The sequence below is a fragment of the Brienomyrus brachyistius genome, chromosome 3 (genome assembly GCF_023856365.1).
Source record: "Brienomyrus brachyistius isolate T26 chromosome 3, BBRACH_0.4, whole genome shotgun sequence".
NCBI classification, from domain to species: domain Eukaryota; kingdom Metazoa; phylum Chordata; class Actinopteri; order Osteoglossiformes; family Mormyridae; genus Brienomyrus; species Brienomyrus brachyistius.
Window position 1 is genome coordinate 8,861,081 of NC_064535.1, and position 16,480 is coordinate 8,877,560.

At 42.6% G+C, this 16,480-nt stretch overlaps 1 protein-coding gene across 2 annotated transcripts in view; it reads left to right on the plus strand.

Moving 5' to 3' along the window:
* col17a1b (collagen, type XVII, alpha 1b) overlaps window positions 1-16,480 on the plus strand; it is a 24,068-nt gene continuing 7,588 nt past the window's right edge. Inside the window, exons 1-37 of one of the 2 annotated variants that reach the window (XM_049006645.1) lie at window positions 1-156; window positions 2,285-2,355; window positions 2,672-2,722; window positions 2,970-3,104; window positions 3,600-3,653; window positions 3,770-3,811; window positions 4,101-4,148; window positions 4,306-4,449; window positions 5,263-5,373; window positions 6,229-6,366; window positions 6,476-6,535; window positions 6,790-6,900; window positions 8,327-8,479; window positions 8,655-8,738; window positions 8,820-8,864; window positions 8,981-9,124; window positions 9,501-9,671; window positions 9,829-9,879; window positions 10,021-10,047; window positions 10,469-10,495; window positions 10,580-10,642; window positions 10,738-10,842; window positions 11,065-11,127; window positions 11,255-11,290; window positions 11,390-11,443; window positions 11,568-11,603; window positions 12,278-12,313; window positions 12,474-12,536; window positions 13,457-13,492; window positions 13,603-13,674; window positions 13,872-13,898; window positions 15,068-15,103; window positions 15,191-15,226; window positions 15,411-15,491; window positions 15,606-15,641; window positions 15,884-15,910; window positions 16,116-16,211. In XM_049006645.1, the coding sequence (XP_048862602.1) occupies window positions 2,295-2,355; window positions 2,672-2,722; window positions 2,970-3,104; window positions 3,600-3,653; window positions 3,770-3,811; window positions 4,101-4,148; window positions 4,306-4,449; window positions 5,263-5,373; window positions 6,229-6,366; window positions 6,476-6,535; window positions 6,790-6,900; window positions 8,327-8,479; window positions 8,655-8,738; window positions 8,820-8,864; window positions 8,981-9,124; window positions 9,501-9,671; window positions 9,829-9,879; window positions 10,021-10,047; window positions 10,469-10,495; window positions 10,580-10,642; window positions 10,738-10,842; window positions 11,065-11,127; window positions 11,255-11,290; window positions 11,390-11,443; window positions 11,568-11,603; window positions 12,278-12,313; window positions 12,474-12,536; window positions 13,457-13,492; window positions 13,603-13,674; window positions 13,872-13,898; window positions 15,068-15,103; window positions 15,191-15,226; window positions 15,411-15,491; window positions 15,606-15,641; window positions 15,884-15,910; window positions 16,116-16,211 (2,560 nt within the window). In that variant the 5' untranslated portion in view covers window positions 1-156; window positions 2,285-2,294. The remainder of the gene's footprint in view (window positions 157-2,284; window positions 2,356-2,671; window positions 2,723-2,969; window positions 3,105-3,599; window positions 3,654-3,769; window positions 3,812-4,100; window positions 4,149-4,305; window positions 4,450-5,262; window positions 5,374-6,228; window positions 6,367-6,475; window positions 6,536-6,789; window positions 6,901-8,326; window positions 8,480-8,654; window positions 8,739-8,819; window positions 8,865-8,980; window positions 9,125-9,500; window positions 9,672-9,828; window positions 9,880-10,020; window positions 10,048-10,468; window positions 10,496-10,579; window positions 10,643-10,737; window positions 10,843-11,064; window positions 11,128-11,254; window positions 11,291-11,389; window positions 11,444-11,567; window positions 11,604-12,277; window positions 12,314-12,473; window positions 12,537-13,456; window positions 13,493-13,602; window positions 13,675-13,871; window positions 13,899-15,067; window positions 15,104-15,190; window positions 15,227-15,410; window positions 15,492-15,605; window positions 15,642-15,883; window positions 15,911-16,115; window positions 16,212-16,480) is intronic. The other variant, XM_049006646.1, reaches the window with a different exon arrangement.

The following is a 16,480-nucleotide window of genomic DNA, read 5'->3' on the forward strand; positions in this document are numbered from 1 at the left end:
ATAAAACATAAAAGCGTACACAGTAAGAGCAGAAACGGCTGGAAACGCACCTAGACTCCATCCGAGGCGAACTGGCAGAAGTGATTAACAAAGTGTCGTTCTTCACCTCGTCCTAATTTTGGTTTTGATAATTCTCCTTGTAATTTGGGATTGAAGGTATGAAGCATGCTTATAAATAAAAACTTGGGTCTTATGGCTATTGTTAGGCTCATTACAAAATCAGTGTTTATCGCACTCGTTTGTTCTGGTTCAGACACCGATGGTCTGGACCATCGGAATTTCTTAGTAATGTTCTGTTTTCTCTTAGAATAACAGTTATGCCGTTATAGGATGCCTTACATGCGTTGCAATTGTGAGATTCTGTTGATTTCTACGTTTTCATTGTGAGTTTTATCTTGACGATAGATGTTGTGGCTTATATCCACCTGTTAAACAACAATAAATAACAATATTCTTACATGACAATAATAACTTTAGGTTTCAATGACTTTATATATTTCTTAGAAGATAATACTATTAAACTTGGTAGTTGGCAGTAAAGTCTAACTTGTTGGCTGCTTCTTTTCGGGTAATTGTAACGGTAAATATCAGACTAGACGGGTAATTCTCGGTACATTATCAAGTTCAAGTTCTAAGCAATTTAAATTAAATCAGAGATTGTTTAATTGAATGTCTGCTATAATTAATTCTATAAGTTGCACGCCACAGTCCTATACCACGCGAATGTTCACGCAGGATCGAGTGTTTATAACAAGTCAAATTATAAGGTTAGTAAATGAATAAAAGTAATAAAGATATTTTTCCTTAAGGTGATTATGTTGGTTAAGATGTCTTTTGTTTATTGCTTTCTTGTCTAGTTAATTTCGTTAAATCAGACCAGCGTGTTCGGGTTGTTTCCATTGTTTGTACACTGGACATGCTGCATGTCTGCCTGCGTGAATACTGGAAGGGAGCGGAGCAGCCGGGTGTGGTTCAGGGCTGGGGGCGAAGCTTTGTGGGAAACTGCACAGGAGCACATCAAAGCCATTGTTGCTGGGAAACTGGAGAATGAATATAAAACGCTTAAAATGGCAGCCGTGACCTCCGGTGGCCGCACATCACTGTGTCTGTCTGCAGGTTGTGTCTTACAATTTAAAAACGGTGATTAATTCCTGTTTAGATAACGTTAGGCATTGTGACTCATAGACACTGAAATATCTATGTCCACCACGCTTATTGTGGCGTTTAGCCGTTTATCTCTTCCACTGTTGGAATGCTGGGGAAATCTGAGCAGCGACTACAAGTTATTAGATTACAAACTGATCAATGATCAAGTTAACATGATAATCTTCCCTATGGTTTTCGGGGTCGCGAACTCTCACGCTTCTGGTATTAGTACGGCAAATCTATGTAATTCCATTATAAACCTAAATTTACCCCATAGACTATTTACAAAGTAATAAACCTGTTACATACATGTAAATGCACGCGTATGTATGTGCAGACTAGTCTCAAATTGAACATCTAAAAATTTCACTCTAGTCAGATGACTCAAGTTGGCAGGCCTTGGATAGAGTGTATTCCTGGCGTATTCTGAACCAACCTCGAAGCGATGTATTTTTCTGTGGATTCGGACTCTCTGCCTGGATCTGGAGGTTTCTGGCTCAAATCCTGGTCGGCGGAGAGATTTCACAGTCGGGCCCTTGAGCAAGGCTGTTAACCTCAGTTGCTCCAGGGATTAGCTCACCCTGCTATCTCAAGTGTCTGTCGCTATGGATAAAGCCATTCGCAAAGTAAATGTTGCTATTGTTGTTTAGAGGTGAAATGGATGCAGTTGTTTGGTAAACATCACAGTGTAGTGGAGGAATCCCTGCTTTTTACTTTGCTAGAGGACCCATGTGAATAACATACTGGGGTTCTGTATCATTTATTATCATTACAGTTATTTTGCTAAGAACAAATGTTTGTCTTGTTTATAGACAAAAACCTTGCCCCTCGTCTTATATGTAAGGTTAGTGGTAATGGTAGTAACCGAAAATTTAACATCGTTTTTGTCTAACCAACTGGAAAAAATATATCAAGCTATAAGTATGCATATGTTTGTAATTATGTAGTTAACAATGGATTTTGCCCTCAGATCTGCGATAAATATCTTTTATGAAGGATACGTGTGCGTCAAGAATCTATTAATTTAACTGCATACCCAAGGAAGGATGGAATAAAGCAAATCCAGGGTATATTTGATATTACTAATAATGTGGATGTGTAGACTGCAATGCATTCTGTAACTGGTGTCAATTTACAGTTATCATGGAATGGACAGTTTGACAAGATACAGACACACTTCCGGCGGGAGATCGGAATCTCTAGGCAAAGGTAAGAATGTTTTGCATTTCATAACTAACTTTGTGTGACACAGAGATCAGGAAAAAATATGATATGATTAAGGGATCTAATGATATAAAGCACCATAATTAGTTTGAATGTTCCAAATGTGTTTTAATGGTCTTCCAACCCCATTGTCACACATCTTAAGGCAGAGACTGCCCTCTAGTGATGAGTGGTTAGAAGATAGATGGAATATATTGGCTTTCAAAATATTAGTAACATTTTACTGAGAATTGGAGCTTTTTTGTATGGATTTCAAATAATATCATGAATTTTATGCTTGTACTGTATGTACTTTTTCCAGCTGTTACAGAAAGTATCACCAAGACTACAGCACTGGCATCGTTGCCCCCCAGTAAGTTTTCAATGCAGCTGAGGTCTTTCTGCTTGTCATCATGAGGGTCACGTCCTCCACAGTAACCATATTATTCTTGTCTTATCTTATAGGTGGTGGGTAGTTTTGGGTGCATATTCATAAATACCTATTTAAGTGAATGTGATTTTTTTTTTGAGAATTCAGAGAATCACAACCTTTTTTTTTTTAAACATCTTTCGACTTGAGTGTGCATCTGACTGGTGCCTCTGTGCCCTGCTGTCCTCAGGTGGAGGTGGAGGGAGTCAGGCTAGGAATGGTAGGTCAGGCTCTTCCACATCTGGAGGCTTGAGGAGGGGACAAGGCTCTTCCCCAACCTTCATGGAAAGAAAGACCATAGCTAGTCGCTCAGCGGGCTACGACGGTGAGTTAGTGGTTAATAATGTACATGCGTTGGGAGTGTTGGACCTCATGCGTTGGGCGTGTCACTTGAATGTTCATGCTTCTGGGTCATCTAAATCTCTGAGATTGGTGCATGTCGATCCCTACACTAGTTGGGGAAAGAGAGCACAAGGCTTTGCCCCTTTCATGCATAAATAATTAAAGTGTTACAGAATTGTCCAATTATTTGGACACCATGCATCAAAGAAGAATATTTCTTGAAACATATTTAATATGTGTTTTTAGGCATGTATAGGTCATTCACCAATATTTTCCTTTTACCGCTATAGATCTCATAGCATTATGATGGTATTTCTTGGCTTGACTTTGCCTACACCATATGGTGTTTTATACCAATAATTACCAACATCTTATATTTACTAAAAATAGCCTCAAGTCAGCTGTCATGCAGGGTGCCATGCATGAACGAATTAAATGGCCAAATGTCCTGTTATAATCCGTTTCTTTTCTTCATCAGGAAGTTCCAGTGGAAATTCTTCTCCTGAATACACGAGGAAGGACTATGGCACTGGTATACCGGAATCAGAACACCTACTGATTATCACAATTCATAGGCACCAGAAAACTGACTGTAAATTAGTGCCTGAAGATTACAGACCAAAGTAACATCCTCGTGGATTTTCGCAGGGTCTGGTGGCAGCGGCAGCAGGGGCAGGAGTCAGACGAGAGGTATACTGACAGTGTTAAACATTTTCACATTCACAGTCTATTGGAAAGAACATCGGACATATTTTTTCTTTTCAAAATCAATGTTCAGTTTATCGTAAATGTCATTTGTATTTTTGCGTTAATTAGTGGAACGACATGCAGGGTAATGCTTTCATTGCATAGCGGAATTGGCTGTTTACTGTACATACAAACAGACTCTTGAATCTTGTCACCCTCTGAATGATGCAACTAGAGTGGCACCCAGCTGAATAGCTAATGCTGTTAATTTGGATAACCTGCCCCTTCACAGAGAGTGAGATCCGAGCTCGGCTGCAAAGTGCTTCCCCTTCAACTCGATGTGAGTAGCTCCCTACTCTGTGTCGGTCTCATGGTGGCCCCTCAGACCTTATCAGACCCTTACATTTACACGGAGTTGGGTTAACGCACTTGAACTGATGCTGGTTATACTGTTGACCTGGTAACTCCAGACTTGAAGCAGTGCTTCTCCTTCACAGGGACAGAGCTGGACGAGGTGAAGAGGCTGCTGAAGGGCAGCAGGTCTTGCAGCGTGAGCCCCACGAGATCCCCCTCCAGCACCCTGCCCATACCCAGGAAGGCCAGTGTGGAGACCAGGATTATTTCAGAGCACTCCCAGTCAGGTACTGAAGCAGCAGAGCTAATGAACATGTATGAAAGCAGCTAAAATGCTACATGGATGTTCTACAATGTTGGCTCTAGAATACTTTAATGTATTACTATAGTATTTCACATTTCGCACAAATGTACATAGTGATGCGCCGATAAGGAAATCCCTGGCCGATTATTTCAAAAACTGTCACTGACACCGATAAAGATTGTTTGGCGAATATTGCTTAAATAAGTTTTAAAGGGACACTCCACACAAATAAATTTAAAAATAAATGAATTACATTCCAAAAATATGAAAAAGTATTTGTTTTTTGGTAAGGAAATGTCGGCTTTGGCCCAGAGCACTGTAATTTCTAACAATATCTAAAGATATATCTATATCAAGTCATCTGATATGTCTATAACATTAACTGCTTTCAGTTACTGTTGCACATTTCAAATAACAATTTATGCTACTTAAATCAATAATGAAAAAAAATATGCCATGGGGTTACTGTAGTGTTTATACAGTAACTGCTGCTAACAAAGGAACACAAAAAGAACTTAGAATCCTGAATTTGCCCTCAGCTACACATTTCAAGCATTCTGTTACTTACATGTGCGTTACTGAATGCTGAAAGCCAGTGCCCTCGATGAAAGAGCATGGCTGATCATCAAATGTGATAAACTCTATAGTTTTCTGAGTAATAGCTTTTGGTTTTGCACTGTTTAAATTGAGTTTTCTTTCGAATTACTGATGGAGTAGCGTTATTAGGCAGAACTGCATCCTAGGCCGCCCTTGTGCTAACCCATTGACTGTTTGTTATCTGTGCTCTCTGTTACAGTCTGCGGTTTTCCGAATAACCTGGGTACTGCTTCCCCCAGCATTCTGAGCAGTGCTGGTGTCAACGTGGGAATCAGCACAGGAACCAACACTGGGAACAACCCCCATTCCGGTAATGTCTAACCCAGGAGTGAGAAATTTTCGCTGTTCACCCAAGCGCTATATGAGGTGCATTACTCAATTTCTCTTTATTGTGATTGTAATTTCATCAAAGTGTATGACTAATGATTGTACAGCTGAAGTCGCCAATAAGAAACTTTTGAGTTCCGACTTGACTCAGAGTTATTGTAATATGCAGGTATTTTGGCTTCAGAGAGAGAATGTCATTATTATCATAGTAAAGGTGAAATCAAATACAACCTTTTCTTGTTACATTTTCTTTCTTATTAGGCATGCAAATATAAACGAGAGTGAAGCTTGTGGTCACAGTACAAGCTTAGCCATTGATCCAGCAGCCCTGGGACAGTTTTTGGGGTTAAGGACCTTGCTCAAGCAGCCAGCAGTGATATTGCTGTTCTGCCAGCCATTGGTTTTGACTGAAAAATCTAACAGTTAGGTTGTGTTGGCCAGGAATCAAACCAGGATCAACTGCTTGGAAGGCAGCTCTGCTAGCCACTAGTGATGGCCAAATGAAGCGTCATGAACCATTTGCTGTATTTCTTGATCCCACTAGATGGTGCTCTTGGTTTGCTTTGGGGCATGCTTTGAGCCCTTTTTTGGACAGAGAGCACCATCTAGTGGTGTGAGAAAATACAGCAAACGGTTCACGAAGCTTCATTTGCTCATCACTATTAACCACTATACCACCAAAATTTTGGGTATGCATACTTGTGCATACTTAGCCAGGTGGAATGTTACACAGATGCTCACACAAGTATCTATAGTCTATGACATGACCTGAGCTGCTACTTAAATTTACTGGCATCATTAATGTTGCACTTTAAGTAACCAGTGGTTGTCCTTACAGTTTCAGGGCAGTATGAGAGCACAGTTCTGGGTTCTACGTCTCCGTCCTACATGTGGACCAGTTCTACTCTCCCATCAGGTGGCTTCCAAACCAACACCAAGAACCTGTCCCCCACCACCTCGCCCTCCTCGCTGACAGGTTATAGCTCCTGTTTGTAACCAGATCCTATGAAGGATCTACTGTCTTTCCCATTAGCTTTTATGCACTGAAAGCTAATTGGCATATATGCTCATGTGATTTTTCATAGGCTTTGGGGTCCAGAACAATCTCACGCTCAGCTCCATGCCAGGGAACAGCTGCAGTACAGGTTTGTGCTCCCACTGCTCCCACTGCCAAGCTAATCCCACGTCACAGAATGATATTGTTCTGCTGTGCCTATATTTACAGAACTATGTGTATGTATAAACTGTTAGAATTCTATACTCGTATCTGTCTCTGAATAGAGTTTACGCTTTCTGATTTATTTTTTAAAAATGATCATGTACCGAGGGGAAATGTAAACACCTAGGCTGCCATTGTGCTAACCCATTAACTGTTTGTTATCTTTGCTCTCTGTTCCAGTCTGCGGTTTTCCGAATAACCTGGGTACTGCTTCCCCCAGCGTTCTGAGCAGTGCTGGTGTCAATGTGGGAACCAGCACAGGAGCCAACGCTGGGGTCACTCCCTACTCCGGTAATGTCTAACCCAGGAGTGAGAAATTTTCGCTGTTCACCCAAGCGCTGTATGAGGTGTATTACTCAATTTCTGTTTATCAGTTGCAGTTCATATGGAATGATTTGTCCTGTCTTGCTCGCTGAGCAGGTGAATGCACTGGCAGAATGACAGGGGTTTGATGCATTACTTCCTGTAGCTGAACCAGTAGAGCGCTGCACTATCAATGCAAATATTGTGGGTTTGAATTCCAGAAAGCATGTGTCAATTGTAATTCTTCCTTCTGATGTAAGTTGCTTTGAATGAATGCATCAGATAAATATACCTGGTTTTGCTTTAGCGACCAGGAACACACGTCACAAGCAGGGCTGCCTCTAGCGTTAGGCAGAACAGGCATTTGACTGAGACACCTAAATTATCTGCGTGATGGAGGAAGTGAGGGGCCTCGCAAGTGAAGCTTTGCCCTGAAGAGGTAGAGCCAGACCTGATCACAAATATTGCCTTTTCACAGAATACAACACAAGTCTGAACCTACTATACTCACGTAGCATCTAGGCCTGGAAGCATTGGGTGACTAGAACAAAACAAAACCCTACAGCAACCACCCCTAGGTGACATTTCATTATACCTTGATCGCTTCAGTGCAATAACAGTAATTCACCTCTTGGTGGCACTGATTGGCAAAAAACATGACTTGCAGCAAACACGCCATCAGTATAAAATGTAACGCTCTACTCGTATGTTAAAATTATGTTTAGTTGAGTCCAGATTTCAATTTGAATTTAATTTATTGCAATTGCAATATAAATCTGATTTCAAAACTGAAGAGAGTGACAATGTGCAAAAATAGAATGTCACTGTGTCCGGTAACATGATTATTAAATGAGAATCACAGATGATTATATTTGTCTCTTTTTACGTTTTTCTTTTTATGTTTACCGTGATCTTTTACTGGATAAGTGGTTATGGAAGATGGATGCTTTACTGCTGATATTTCTTGCTGTCAAAGCTGATTTTAGCTGTTCAAGTCATGTTCAATATGTTTTCTGAGGACTGTAGTATCTTTTTAGCATTCATGCTTATTTTTATAGTATATTATATGCAACCAAATGAGCAGACCTGCGTAGAAGATGCTACTCAGGAAGTGAGTGAAGCGTCACAGAACTTGATAATGTATAATTCCTTTGGAAATAATGAATCCCCAGATTCTATATAATAAATTATTAATTTATACAGATTTATATCGGGACTTATTTTGGTGAGTGTGCATTGATGGCTGCAGATTACCAATGCTTGCAATGTCACAGTCAAAGTTTTACACTACAAACGTTTATTTTTGCTGAGAAAAAAAGGCAGTGGGGCTCATCTATAGCCGTAAAAGCATATCAATAGTGATATTTAATACAGCATGAATTTGAAAAATTTATCCTACTGCTTACAATGACAGGGAATACGGTGAAGCTGCATAATGACGATACGCTCCTCAAAGACTATAAGTTCCTGTTGCTGGAGAAGGAGAACATTCCAGCCAAGAAGGACAAAGAACTTCTCGTTATGAGCAAAAACAGCGGCAAGCAGTTCAGAGAAAGATTAAGAGACAGTAAGAACACATTCTCTCTCTTGAGATGCATTTTGGTCAAGCCTTCAATATACACCATTTTGGTGGACATCTGTTTATGGGAAACAGACTAGTCTGACTCATAATTAGATTAATAGACGGCGAGAGACCATCCTGCTGAATTAGCAATACCCAAGTAGCTGGTTCTCCCTGACAGGTACTTGTTCAGAAGACTCCCTACAGAAAGAGAAGGAGGTATCCATCGCAAAGCCTGCATATTTGCAGTACAGCCAGGACAGCTGTAAGCAGAACCCAAAATATCACTACTTATCTTACACACTGCCGGAATTGCATGTGAAATCTAACATTATTTCTTTCATAGATGGACCCGTAAAGGCTTCTACGAAGGACAAAGCCACATACGCAGGTATAATTGTTGTCTCATACTCATAATTAGTACAGACTTCGGCAAATCAGTTGGTTCCTCAGTGTCAGTGCTGGTGCTACGGCAGTCGCATCCCACAATCCTCTGCTCCCCCACAGAGATCCGTAAAGAGGGGGACTCCGCAAAGGCAGGAGCGGGCTTCTGTGGGGGCGGCTCCTGCTGCAGCTGGTGGAAGTGGTTGCTGGGATTGCTTCTTGGCCTGCTGCTTCTACTGGGTCTCCTCTTTGGGCTTATCGCCCTCGGTAAGTCTTCTTGTGTAATATTTCCATGGTGAGAACATTTGTATGAGATCACGTGGATAAGACCACTTTCATTATGCTGCCTGGGTAATTTTACATGGGTGAGACCCACCTGGGTGAGACCATTTGATATAGACCTCCAGTGTATATATCACCTGTTTAGAACCACCTAGGTAAGTTAAGCTATATAACCTCGCTCGAGTAAGGTCACATGAACAAGACTGCTCACGTTAAATTTGCCTCTACACCACCTGGGTAAGATCACTACAGGGAAATAGGATGCAGTGATGTTGCAGTGGGGGGTCTACCTCTTCGTGAGGCAAGGTGAACTGGTTGGTGCTCAGTGCATTTTTCTTCATGGACTCCTCACCCGCAAAAGCGGAGGAGGTGAAGAAACTGAAGAAACGTGTTACGGACCTGGAGGAAAGACCCCACAACAGCCGAATGTTAGGCTTGGAAATGGGTGGTGTACCAAACATGGACCAAGACAACCTCCAGCAGACTGTGCGGCAGCTGATGAGGTCCGAGCTACAATCAGAATCATTCAGAGGTAAAATGACCACGTGTGCAGTATGTGATCCTGCATTGAACCTGCTTGATTGTTGAATATCTCTCCTTTACTTGACAATGACAGTGAAATGTAATGTAATGAATCGTACTTATTTTTGGTGAACAAAAATATTTACTAATGTTTATATCGGTTGAAGCTGGTTTTGCATCCTCCATGAGGGGAGAGAAAGGAGAACCAGGACCCAGAGGTAAGAGTTGCTCACACTGTGTTAATATATTTGTGTATCAAGTTACTCAGTGACTGCTACCTACCTCAGTCAAATGCCAATGACAGGAAATCACGTCAAGGCAGAGCAGTTTTCTGACCACTTTTATACTCCATGTCGCAGGTGATACAGGATCTCCTGGACCTAAAGGTCAGTATATAAGACATTGTTTGTAGTTTTAGGTTGTTCATGGGAGTTTTACTTACACAAAAATGATTGGCACAAAGAGATAAACAATGCGATTGTAGAGGAGGTGGATCCAAGCGATCAGAGGAGACGGGACCAACCAATCAGGTGTCTTGGTCGCGCCTACTTTAGTTGCTTGCACCCACCTCCTCTACAATTTTATTGGCTGTATCTCTGAATCAATAATGTTTCCTTCTGCCCTTAGAAAATGTTTGTGTAAGTAAAACTTCCATGAGCTTTTAATTTCCTGTTGATAGAGCACAGCAGTACATAGCTGACCTTCAGACCAGAATGACAAAGGTTGTGTAGTGTGTGTATGTATTGCTCTGTAGCAAGGATGTAACAACATGCAGTGATTCGGCTGTGTTTCCACTCTTGCTTTCAGGTGACGCAGGTTTTCCAGGAGTGCCAGGTGAGTCTAGAACTTGTTCTGGAGCTGGTCTCCCGGAATTATCAGGTTAGCAGAACCTTACAGTGCTGGCAAACTGTGCTTCAGGTCCACCTGGGCCCAAAGGTGATACTGGACATGAAGGAGCCAAAGGTCAGAAAGGAAGTCAAGGTAATGGCAGAAAACAGATTCCACTGGAAAAAACTGGAAAATTTCAAATTTCACAAAAATTCAGTCTGTGAGATTTCTCACTGTCCTTTGTACAGGGGAACATGGAACAGAAGGGTCACCTGGGTTACGGGGACGAGAGGGACCTGCAGGGCCACGTGGGGAGGCCGGACCTCCTGGAATTGGGGAAAAAGGAGACAGAGGTTTGACAATCACTCTGCACAATTAATGGGAGAAATTAAGTTTTAAAACCTGCAGTGGGGGAAGATTTCCACTGCATTATCCAGTGAGCACTGTCTCAACACTATATCAATAATATATCAACATTAAACTAGCACCAAGTCAACATTATAATAAACAGTAGTTTTGGAATTTGATGATCTTAAATCAGCTGGTATTGTTTTCCTGTTGTCATACTTTCACAGGTTCTCCTGGTGTACCTGGGCTTCCGGGGCTTGTTGGGCCACCTGGTCCAGTGGGACCCAAAGGTACGTCAGCTTGCTGCTGCACCAAGCCTTGGTTCTCGTTTCATTAAGATAGTTAACCTTCTTTGTTAGACTAGAGGTTCTTCACTTCACAAATGGATGTTAAACTTATTTCCCTTTGGTGTTGAAGGCTTTGCAGGTCCCCCCGGCGTCCCCGGTGTCCACGGTGAGTTACTTACTGCTTCCTTTCTCTCAGCCATTATACTGGAGTTTTGTATAACATAAATAAGATCTGTATAATTAATGTACGTCTTGACATTTGTAGGAGAACCTGGCCCTCAAGGCTTCCGTGGAGAAATTGGACCTTCTGGAGCTAAAGGTACAGGGACCACATGTGGAGATACTATCGTGATTCGCGAAAGTTGCTGCCTGTCATGCGCTGGTAAGACTTGTGCATTATGTGTGGTGTTATTGCGCTGACATCAGCTTGTCTTTTCCTGCAGGGGAGCGAGGGATACAAGGGAGCCAAGGACTCAAGGGTAGGATTCTGGGATTCTTGAATTGAAATTGCTTACTTGTAGTGGTGGCCAAATAAAGTTTCATGAACCATTTGTTGTATGTTCTGACACCACTAGATGGAGCTCTCTGTTAAAAAAAAAGGGCGTGACGCATGCCCCAAAAGCAAACCAAGAGCGCCATCTAGTGGGGTCAAAAAATACAGCAAATGGTTCATGAAGCGGCGGCATGGTGGTGCAGTGGTTAGCACTGTTGCCTCACACCTCTGGGACCTGGGTTCAAGTCTCCGCCTGGGTCACATGTGTGTGGAGTTTGCATGTTCTCCCCATGTCGTCGTGGGGTTTCCTCCGGGTACTCCGGTTTCCCCCCACAGTCCAAAAACATGCTGAGGCTAATTGGAGTTACTAAATTGCCCGTAGGTGTGCGTGTGAGAGTGAATGATGTGTGAGTGTGCCCTGCGATGGGCTGGCTCCCCATCCTGGGTTGTTCCCTGCCTTGTGCCCATTGCTTCCGGGATAGGCTCCAGACCCCCCGCGACCCAGTAGGATAAGTGGTTTGGAAAATGGATGGATGGATGGGTTCATGAAGCTTCATTTGGCCGTCGCTACTTGGTTAAGTAGTTTGGAGCAGCTTCCATCACAGGGGGCAAATTAGTTAATGTTCTTCTAAGTGACAAGCTCTTGTTTAATTAATACAGGTGACCAGGGAGAGAAAGGACCGCGTGGACCTCCAGGTGAGCATCAGATATTACTGGTTCTTCTTCAGAAGAATGTAGTTTATTACTGATGTGGACATACGACTTTAAACCTGGAGATTTCTATTTCCTTCTGTTGTCTCATTAGTTAGAGCTATTTGGGTTGGCTGATGGTTGGTTGTTGGTTCCCACCCCACAGGCGATCCAGGACTGTCAGGACTTCCAGGCATTGCTGGGGAGAAGGGACCAAAAGGATCTGCCGGTGAGGGGACATAAAAATCCCAGAATTCATAAAGCTCTGAAGTATTCCGATGATTGGCACAAAAATTAGTCTGGGCTGCTAGAGAACCAGAGAGTTCTGAAGATCTAGATTCAAACAGGGTAATTCTCTTATTACCATAAAATGTAAATTAATTATGGCTTTTATTTCTAAGTTTTCTCAGGAAATTTTTAATTTAAAATGTTAGATAAATCAGTGAAAGTTATTATTGCTCAAGTCATTTCAGGTGATACGCGTTTATGTGTCCATCCATTTTCTCAGCATCGTTATCAGGATAGTGGGGGGTTGGAGCCTGTCCCAGGCAGGGCACAAGGCCGGGGTGCAGGCGGACAGGACGGCACAGAGCTGCAAGGCAGAAACACGAACAGTCTCACTCGATGCGCGATTTAAATACACCAGTGATATTCTTTGGACTGTGGGAGGAAACTCACATGAACTAGCAGAAGCCACACACATACACACACAGAGACACACAGACCGGTAATCATATCTTTGTGGGGACCGCTCATTCATTTCTATGGGAAAAATTAACTATGACAACTATGTCTAAAAAAAAAAACAGGTATTCATCATGTTGTCAGGACATTTGGTCCCCACAAAGTAAGTATATCTGGTCCACACACACACAAAGAGCAGGGAGAGGATTCAAAACCTCAAACCTGGCACTGGGAGTCAACAGCGCAACCCACAGAGCGACCATATGTACCACTGACAATGCATATACATTACATTGTTAGCACAATGTCACTTCAAACAATTTATTTGTCTATTATAATGTATTATAATGTTTCTAATTTTACACTGAATGCAGTTTAATAGTCACACCAATAAACTGTACTATAATAAACTGATAGCTGCTGCCAATTCTTTTTTTGTGTGTTTTCTCTTATTATTATAAACAGGTCTTCCTGGCGCTGATGGAGAAAAGGGCCCCAGAGGTATGTCCCATGAACCAGCTCTAATGGGCAGCCATGTGACACCAGGCTCATTATACTGTAAATGACACGCAATAAACACAGATAAATGTTTGATTTTATGCCATTTCCAGGTGACCAGGGTCCGATCGGACTGCCGGGAATCAGAGGCCCGCCGGGATCTCCAGGCGACGCTGGTGTTCCAGGTGCGCAGATTTTAAAGGACGTAAACACACCGGTGCATTTGCTTACAGTTTTCCAGATTGACCTGCAGTGTTAATTTACCATTAGGGTATCCACTTAGTCTATAAATAGGGTGAACTCTCTGTGCCATTAAATCGCTATGAAGTGAATCACTTTGCAAGTTTCTGTTGGGTCAAATGACGATCCTTTTTTACTCTAGGATCGACTGGACTGCAAGGACCACCAGGTAATGCTGTTTAATTAGGGCTTTGGGGCAGGGGTGGCCTAATGGTTAGTGAAGTATGCTTGTGATGAGATGGTTGTGGGTTTGAATCCTTAAACAGCAAAGTACTGCTGCCCACTGTAATATCCCATATGGGTTACTTACAGCATACCCATTTCAGTGCTGGGGTGTGTCAACAATCAATTGCTTTTTAAAGAAATACTGCAGGCAACAGGTCAGTTCAGGCATTCATATAGAAGGATATAAATTTCTTTTGCAATTAAACTTGGTTGATAAGGTTACTTCTCATGAACTTCTCAGAAAACCCCCTAAGCTACCTGATAGCAGGATACTGCTGTAGCAGTGCGGTTTTTGTATAGTGATGCACATTAGCACTGTAGCCTTGCTAGGTTTGCTGTGTGGCATTTGCATCTTCTCCACATGTTGCATGAGCTTCCTCTGGATTCTCTGGTTTCCACAGTCCAAAAACATGTGGTTAGGCAAATCGGAATCTTTTATTTTCCCATTTGTCTGTGATCTGTGATCTGTCCGGGGTGCTTTATGATTTATGGGTCCTGGGACGGGCGCCATGGTAGTGAAATGCATGGAGGGATATTAATATGAATTTCTCTTTAAAATTGATTGGACGTGACATTAACTTGCATTAGTACTAATTCATATATGTGATTTGTAGGAGGACTGCCTGACTTGTTAAGAACGAATTTATGGCTGTTACAATTACAAAGCGACTACATGGTGCCTGTAGATGTAAAAATCATAAATGAGCTTCTTACTGTGGTTTCACACACAACGATTCCAACTAGTAACACATTACATTGCTGAAACAATCAATATAACAGCAGTATGTTGTTAATGTGACAATTACTCAGCTTGACACGATCTTATGTGCCTCGTGCCCATTGCTTCCGGGATAGGCTACGGCCCCCCCACGACCCAGTAGGATAAGCGATTGGATAAGATGGATGGATGGATGGATGGATGGATGATCTTATGTGTGAGAAAATTCACTCGCCCTGTTTCTAACTTGCCTTTTGTCTTATCAATGCCAGCCCTAGGGTCAAACCAGGCGCTAGAAAAATAATGCCGGCTTCACAGAATTTTCTGTCCTGGTTATAACACTGGCATTACATTTCTTTAAAGATGATGAATGAAAGATATTTCATATTTCACAGGAATCCCAGGAAATCCAGGTGCGCCTGGGACCAAAGGTAACACCTAAGCTATGGTCTCGATGGTCTTGATGGTCCTTTCCTGATTTTCGTTATAAGGTTGCATCATTCAAACTTGTATTTCAGGTGATCCAGGTGAACCTGGAAGAATCATCAATGCAGGTCAGTGACTGGAGATGATGTTTTGTATTTTAGGTGTACTGTAGTGTATTGAAATAAAAGTTATGGCTAATTCATTGTTTTTACTAAATTACAATGTGATGCATGCAATCGTTACATACCTCAGATCCGTGAAAATAACTAATCTGTCACAACCTTTGATAATTGTCTTTGCTGTGTTTCTCAGCGGGTTCAAATTCTGTGGGCATACCTGGCCCCCCCGACAGCCCTGGACCCCCTGGACCTGCAGGACCACCAGGACTGTCAGGTTGGACAGAGAAAAATATGTCACGTGGTTTATTTTCTGTAGAAGCTTCAAGATGACATTCTCCGTCTTTTAATCCAGATTTACAGTCATTAATGATGCTTTTTTATTTTTTAGGTCCAATTGGTCCAGCTGGGCTGCCTGGTCCACCTGGTAAGTCTCTTCTTCCTCATAAAATAAGAAACAGAGCATCTTTGGTCATGCGGAGTGTAGATGCGGAGTGTAGATGCGGAGTGTAGATGCAGAGTGTAGATGCAGAGTGTAGATGCAGAGTGTAGATGCAGAGTGTAGATGCGCATCGTACAAACGATACTGTAACCTAAATATGTCTGTGTACAGCTGACCATCTTCATGTGTATGTGTCTAACATCGAGCATATTGCTGTACATTGGCAGGTCCTAAGGGTGCCAAAGGAGATCAAGGTAAATGGGAGAGGCTCACTCCTGGTCCTGCCATGCATCATTCAAAGTATCTGCAAGCTTTCCACGGCACGAATCCTCTGCCACATGCATGATCCAAGCAGGAAGTGCTGAGAAGGACAACTGCTGACCGCCCGGCTGCTTTCAGCTGATCGTGCCTTTTTCTCCTTCCTGTGACTCTCACCCGTTGCTGTCGTGTCCCTTTCAGGACAATATGCTGAAAGCAGTGCAGTTCTGTCAAGCCTCCCAGGTCCTCCTGGACCAGCAGGACCACCGGGGCTGCCGGGGCCAGCTGGCCGTGCAGGTCAGCAGTACTACGCTTCTGTCCCGGTCAACACTTCAGTGACCTGGCCGGGGTCAGAGTGGGTTTCAGCTGGGGGATGTCACACCCCAGACCTGCCCTGATAATGAAATTGGGGGGTCGGGGGGTGGGAATCGATAACACAGTCTGGATTCAAGTGTACGTTTATTAATAAAATTATCTCCCGGCCACTGTCACCAGCCGACCACCAGGGTGGCGCACTGGAAATTCTCCCAGTTCTCACAACTAGACATTAGAGCTAGTTGTTAGTA